This window comes from Pleuronectes platessa, chromosome 22 (assembly GCF_947347685.1).
Source record: "Pleuronectes platessa chromosome 22, fPlePla1.1, whole genome shotgun sequence".
Classification (NCBI taxonomy): Eukaryota; Metazoa; Chordata; class Actinopteri; order Pleuronectiformes; family Pleuronectidae; genus Pleuronectes; species Pleuronectes platessa.
Genome location: NC_070647.1, coordinates 17,227,533 through 17,235,289, shown reverse-complemented (window position 1 = coordinate 17,235,289; position 7,757 = coordinate 17,227,533). Strand labels below are relative to the sequence as shown.

Sequence of the window (7,757 nt, the reverse complement as noted above, 5' to 3'; positions counted from 1 at the left end):
AGTAAGACTTTCTGTTGTCCCCTTAGATTTAAATGCAAAACGTTAACTTAATATTACAGAATAAAATCTGTAACTGATTATTTTAGCCATCAATTAACCAGGCTATGAATCAATTAGTTTTTGCAATTAAGAATATTAAAAAAGTGGATAAAACGTGTTGATTTATCCGATCAGAAGATGCAATTGAAAGCTTTGTGAATAAAACAAAGTAAGTTTACAATATTAGACATTTATCACTCAAATGAAGCAATATAAAAATAAGTATGTAAATAAATACAGTAGTCAAAAGTCATAATAGACTTTCTGTAATTGTGGCAGGATAATAGTTGAACTAAAGTGAATAAGGATACAATAAATACTGAGTTGTCAGTGTGGATGAACTGAAGCCTATTTTAAAACTGAAAATATTCTGAACCTTGACAGACACTTAAGTTCCTCTGGGTCTGTAACAGCCTCGTTCAGTTTAATGAAATACGACTTGAGCCACGTGATGTAATAAATGCAGCAGGTGTATGAAGCAGAGCACAAGCGGAGGAATCGAACACGTGACGCTGCAAACATGAGGAAACACAGGATGATGCATTCAGAAGAATATTTTATTCCTGTTAAAATAGATCAGGCTCCATGAAATAAACATTAATTCCATAGAAAAGGCGACGTGCCCCTATAACACGGGCTGAACTCAACTCAGCTGTTCTTCAGTCTCACAGGTGAAAGTTTCAGGATCTCGACACAGACGGTGAAAATCAGCAGCAGCGGTTTCTAACCCTCGTGGTCGTGTGTTGTTGTGGCTCAACCGCTCTTCACACAACTCAGCGGTGTTCAGGTTTAGAACCGCAGCTCAACAGGCACAGAGATAAAGGACATATGATAAACACCAACGGATGTTTTGTATTTTATTGCCTCAAAAATAAAAAATACTGTTTTTCTTAAATGTTTCTTTTTCTTCTCGGGAACAAACGCTGATAAAAACTAAATCCTCACAATCAAGGCAGAGATGAAATGGGTTTGAATCCGTGTGGATGGTTTTTAGCAGCTTGACGAGGCGGCGAGGCAGAGTGAACACTGACTGAAGCTGGGGGGGAAGCTCCTCCCACAACGCGGTGGAATGACCTCACACACGTGTGGCGTTAAAACAGATGCAGACGTGATGAGAGAGAAACACTCACTTGTTAAATCAAAGACCTCACAACCCCCCCTTCACTGAGCTCCAAAATAAAACCCTTACATGAAGTCTGTAAAGTGCTTTGGATTCTTTGTTTTAAACTCATGGGGGGGGGGGGGGGGGGGGGTGAGGAGTCGAGACCAGCGGTGGCGCTACTCTCTGCTGCGGGGGCTGTGGGGCGGGGGGGCTCCCTCCACGGGATCCGAGCTGGGGACCGACAGCAGCTGGCCGGCGTGCATGCGCTCGTTGACGCGCAGCTGGCAGCCGTCCTTCAGCATGCGCAGCGCGATGCGGGAGATGTTGCGCGAGTCGTCGAGGCCGGAGTGAGGGCGACCTTCATACTTCAGGCCGAGCTTCTCCAGCATCGTGCTCAGCTTGGTCTGAGTGCGAGGGACCTGGGGAGGGGGGGAGGGGGGGCAGGGGGAGATGGTTAGCGGTGGTTTGCTGCAGCAACATGAAAAGTCTAATAACAGTAACCTTCCACTAGGGGGAGACACTTCTACTGTTGATAAAACCTTGATTAAAAAAAAACAGGGACGACCTCTGAGGAAATTTGCTCCGTTACACAAACAGAAGTCACTAAATCAACATTTGTATAAAATAAAAAACATTTAGAATTCACACCTTGTAGAAGTTGCCGTAGGATTTCCTGATATTTATCCACTTCTTTGCAAACTGAGGATACCTGATGTCGCTCAGACGACACTGGATGTTGAGGAACTTGCTCATGTCCCAGGCGCTGGAGACGACAGGGGACAGAAAGGGACGTTAACAGTCAGGGGAGGTTTTACTGGAGGAAAGAATTCTGCTGCTGAGCTGAAGTGAAGCTTCTCACCCGTCGGTCAAGATGGCGTATTTGTACTTGGTTCCCAGTTCCCTCTCCTGAAGCCAGACGACGACTCGCTGGAGAACCTCTGGGAACGGGTCTGCGTCGTCCACCATTTTCTGTTCAACAGAAAGAACATTTCTTCCTGTTCACTAGAACTCTATCGTTATAATAAGACACTGATTAAAGAAAACACTCCAACATGAACTGAGATCCACCGACCTGTGTTATTCCCGTTAACTTCACACAAAAGTCTGAAAGCTCCGGATTCAACTGAGGCTTCACATATTCCTGAAAGCTGTCGACCTGCACAAATAAATCACAAACAAATCAAAACCTACTTCACATATTAAAAAGTAAACAACTCCATCTTCATCGCAAAATCAACTCACAATTTCGAGCGTGTGTGTGCTGACGAGCACCATCGGGAACTCGATGATTTCGTGGAGGAAGTCCGGAGGATTGTCTTCCTCACACGTCGCCTCGAAGTCCACGACACAGATGTAGTCGTAGTAGGTGTCGGTGGCCCCCCCCTCCGTGGTGGACTGCAGCAGCTTCTGCTTCTTGTAGTGGCTCTTCAACCTCTTCTTCATCACGTCCTTCACTCCTCTTCACACACACACACACACACAGAGGTTGGATATTGAAATATGAGCTCAAAGGAGTTCAGTGAAATGATTTCTCTCCAGCGTGTAGAACCTGTCACCTCGTGTCGAGCTTCAGCTCAGACAGTTTGATCCGCAGGTCGTCCTTGGACATGCGGTTGATGTGTCCGTTGGCCACAGCGATCTCCTTGTAGACCGGATGACTGAAGTCACTGTTGGACTGAGACGCCGGAGCATCGGGTTCCGCTGAGGGACAGATCCTGCTGCAGGTCTGAGGAGGAAGGACCAGGATCAGCAGCGATACACAATGAACCACGTGTAGCAAAGGAGAACAATACATCGCCTTAAGCAAACTTATAGATGATGTAAAATCCTAATAATACACTTCATGACATGAATAAATATACTTTACATATTGATATTCATATTAAATATCAGAAGCACTAGAATCCAATAACAACAGGTGTCCCCTGTTTGTCTAGAGCAGCTTTAAGTCAAAGAGGGTCAAATGGAACATGGATTTATTGACGGTCCCTAAGTGAAACTCTGGGATCAGAGTCCATTGAACATCCACTTTCACCACAGTATTTACCATTTACACAACGTTTGTTAAATATTAACTCTACACCCCGAACATATCACTTTTCTATTTCTTTGTATTTATATATTTTTAATAAAGAAATAAAGGGCATGTTGTGTTTTCTCATCTTTAAAGCACAAAGTGTATTTTCCCCCTATAAGGAGAAGTCACACAAACACAACACACTTCATGTGTCAGGTGTGAAGAACAACAACAGAAGAGACTTGAGACAATAACTGTGTTTAACTAGAATATGATACACATTTATATAAGTAGTATTTCACTACAAGTACGTCACAATAGTATAAAGCACCAAGTACTTCATTAAACTTTAAGTTTATTTATGTTTCAGTTGGAATGAGAAACTCTCCCGATGAGTTAAATTCAGATATTTATCTTAGAATTGATATTTGAAAACATGACAAAGAGCAGAAGAGATAAAAACGATAATAAATCGTTGCTGAACATTTTAAGTGTAAAATATGAAAATCCTTTGTTTTGACTGTGACACGAACCTTTTCTTCTTCTTCTCCTTCGTCTCTGGTCGCGGACATCTTCACGTTCACGTCCTTTGTGTTGATGTTTTCTTTGTGTTCCTCCATTTAGATCAGAAGTGGATTTTTAAAAACAAACACTCACACGCGGATTTATTCAGACTGAAAACACAACGTCCGTGATGCTAACCCCGATGCTAACCCTGGTGCTAGCCCCTGTTAGCCGCAGCACCGCTAACATCCCTGCGCGGCCTCTTCTTCTACGTTTGTCCGCGTTCACGAGTAGAAACGTTCAGATCCTGATTCTTCAACTCGCTCCGGGGAATTTTCGTGTTTAAAATAAATCACAAATCACAGGATTCACTCTTAGCTTCGTGTTCAGCTTCTCACAGGATGGACAGGTATAGCGGTTTCCGGTTTGCGCCAAAACAACAACGAGGTGCACCACCAGCGCCCTCTATCGGTGCGGAGGAGAAAACGTGAATTTATTATAATCTCATTGGTTTATTAAAGTTTTATTCAATAAAATTGTCTTAATAGCTTGTTAATAAATATTTTCTTGGTTTAAATTATACAATTTATAACATTCAGGACCAGAATATTACAAAACAACTTTCCAATAATCTTTCCTGCTTTTGTTTGTGTTTACAGACTTGATTTTCATTAAGAATCAACATAATAATAATAATTAAATGGTTTAAATAAGCTTTTTTTAATGGGATGTGAGGGAATTTATTATAGAACAACATCTCAGATACTTTAAAGAATTGTTCACATCTGACCACCAGGTGTCAGTATGCTCTCAGGTTTGTTTCATGCAGATGAACAGAAACTGGATAAAAGATTTGTTCAGATCTCACACTGCACAAGGAATTCTGTTTGTGTCTGATTCTATCTATTCAATTATATTATTATTATGATCATTATGCACCATTTAACTTTCTTATATTTGATTTTGCCTCATGTCTCTTTCATATCTTCTTTTACTATACCTCTTCTGTTTTGTGTATTATGCACTTTGAAAGGTGCCACAGAAAGAATATTTTAAATACTTATAACTGTACATTATAACAGTGGACAGCAAATAATTCTCGAGTGCCGAATAATATGACCTAAGTGAAACCTGAATATAGCAGATTTTCTTTTAAATACTAGAGAAAACACACTTAGTGGCAGTGATTTGCGTCTGTAATTCGATTTTAAAGTCAAATTTAGTATAATTTGTATTATACAGTGCACCGTGCTGTTATTTACATGTTTTGTTTGTATGAATTCCTTCTGCTGCTCATCCCTGAAGGCTCCTGAGCCGTATAATGGATCAGACGTGCAGAACAACGAGGCAACAATGGGAAACCGGCGCATTCTTACAAAAACAAAGATTTATTTTGTCATTTGAAAAAAAAATAATGTCATGGAAAACTAGAAACTAAAGCACATGGAATAGACAGAAATATGAAAATACACATTATGGACTTAATATACAGATTCTGCAGAGAAGGTGCGTGTCTCACAAAGAGCAGACAGAAGTTAGTAGTGTGTTCGGGGCCAATTAGAAGAAAAGACATTAAGGACTAATTGTAAGAAAAACAGTGTTAATTAATTAAAAAGGCTAATGTGCCTTTGAAATCCCCATATTTGGCTCTTTTGTTTAAACAGATACACGATGAGTAAAACAGAGTTACACAGTGGACGACAGAAGCTGCATTGAAAAGGCATCAGTCCCATTTGGACCCGTCATCATCATCCCAGTGATGGAGGGTCACTGGGAGCATGGAGCTACATGGTTCAGTTCAGTCTGTGATGCTGCGTTCAGGACACACAGGGAAAAACAGACAGTGAAACAGATTTATTGGCATTTTTATATATGAATCACATTTTCTGTGTTTTTGTGTGAGAATCTCAGAGCTAGTTAAACTGGTTTTCTAGAAAACAAATGATAATTTAACTTTTGGAACCAGAGTCGTTCTGCTATGTCACTTTCCAGCTGTGTGAGAGATTCAAGTGAGTAAAAGCTGACAGGAATTAGCTCGAGTGACTAAAATCCATAAGTTATCTATCCCACTTTCCCCTGGAGGGCCGCAGGGAGGCCGGAGCCAATCCCAGCCGACACTGGGCGAGAGGCGGAGCCAGGAAAACACACAACGGAAATCAATCCCAGTCTCTTTCATGGTTTAAAGAGAAGTTTCAACAGGTGGGAATCTTTTAAAGTCGGGACTTCGAGCGTCTGTTGTTCCCAACGGACCTGAACGCAGCACAATAGCAACACAAGGCTTCACACACATGTTCATTTGTTCTGTTCAACCTCGTTAAAAAAAGGCAGTTTAATAAAATCAGGAGTAAAACATGCTCAGAGAGTTTCTCTCTGATCGTAGGGGATGAATTTCGGATTCTTCTCTTCTCCTGTTAAATGTCTCAGTCTCCATGCAGAGCCGCCGTCTTTGGAACCGGTTGAAACGAGTTCACTTTCTATTGTTTCCCTCAAATTGATTTGAGAAGTGATCTTTACCTCGAAAAACATAAAACAGATTTTACATGAAGGAAACTTTCAAAACAACACGTCTGGAGGCCGCTCATCAGATTTCCTCTCGAGGAACAATCTGATATTAAAAATCCACCTACCGGCATCTTTTAATGAATAAACTAAATTAACTAAAGTTGGATTGATTAGCTGCATCTTTTCAAAGTGCAGCCTGCTCTTACAAGCTATTCCAGGATTACCAACTCTGGCTTTAATGTCATAAACATCTTTAGTGGCAAACTAATTACATGATTCTGGCTGAGCTCTGCAGGAGCTGGTATGTGTATTTTAGTTTTTCTTCTGTCAGAGTCTGATTAACTGTTTCCTTGATAAACGGCTCTCGCTTCATATTTTGCAAGTTGATTTAAGAAGGAAATCAATTCATCAAAATGTTGAACGTTTCCTTTAAAAACAAACACACACTTACAGACACACACGAGCAGGAAAACACAGACGTACAAACTCAGACAGACACAATTAGAAACAATGTGGACCCAAGGCTTTGACATATTCTTTTTCAACGAGACACTGACGAGAAAAGCATCACATAAATACACACAAACACACAGACACACACACACATATAAATCAACCTTCAGGTGGATGTGTCTATGTGACAGCTGGTGCACGAGAAGAAAACTGGATCTACTGGTGAACACACAGACAGAGTGTGTTCAGCAGCGTGAGGCGGTTTCCTTTAGGGTCGGGAGACAATCTCTGCGTTTCCACACCGCAATAAAAACCCATTTGTTTACATTTAGACTTTAGCTTCGGTTGCTGAATCTCCTGATAACCAGAAGACTCACACGTGATCGATTCCAGCTTTTTTGATCCTGTGTAAGAACCCGATCAAACCTGGTGTGAACCTCCGTCCTGAGGGATCTCACTGGGTCCTGATGCCTCCAGAGTTTCACGATATATTGAAGATGTTTCAAGCATCTCAGTGATCACACATTGTTTTGTTTGTGACCACAACACCGACCAACACAAAATGTTTTCTCGCACCAACACTCAGACAAACACGTTGACACCTGACACATCTGTGGACACGTGTAAAAACATGGTTTGGTCTTCGGGAACAAGAAATGAGGAAAGTGTGTTTTGCATATCGAGCTTGTGATCGGATCCCTCAGGACAGATACTGACATGAGGTCTGACCCCGAACCCGATAACACAACTCGCCATCAATCACTTCCAGCTTATTTTATCCTATTGTCGTCTCTCTAGTGATTCACTGTTGCTGCAGCTTTGTGCGATGTGTGTGTGTTTGGTCGTCACACGTCTGCTCAGTTGTCATATCAGCTTACATCTGTGTGTTGTTGGTTGGAGTCGCTGTCCCCACTGAGACATGCAACGCACAAAGCCATGAATCCAGTCACCACCAGTCAGCTGAGGAGTTGTGTGGCTGGTGTGAGGATTCATGTAAACTCCTCCCCAGTGTCTGTGTCTCAGTGACACCACGTCCTCCTGGAGACCTGGAGACCTGGAGACCTGGAGACCTGGACCCGGGTTGGGACGAAGGTGATCGGCTCTCGCTCGCACCGCTCGGCTCTCGCTCGCCCGCTCGGC

The 7,757-nt window shown here is 42.0% G+C and overlaps 1 protein-coding gene across 1 annotated transcript; it reads right to left on the bottom strand.

Moving 5' to 3' along the window:
• Positions 1 to 1,317: 1,317 nt before the first annotated feature.
• Positions 1,318 to 4,100, bottom strand: eri1 (exoribonuclease 1). The gene is made up of 7 exons (XM_053414606.1): positions 3,692 to 4,100; positions 2,698 to 2,867; positions 2,384 to 2,600; positions 2,214 to 2,297; positions 2,001 to 2,110; positions 1,790 to 1,904; positions 1,318 to 1,560 (listed from the first exon to the last, which is right to left on the bottom strand). Exons 1-7 carry the CDS (start codon positions 3,776 to 3,778, stop codon positions 1,318 to 1,320), a joined length of 1,026 nt encoding a protein of 341 aa, XP_053270581.1. The 5' UTR covers positions 3,779 to 4,100.
• Between the last annotated feature and the right edge of the window lie 3,657 nt (positions 4,101 to 7,757).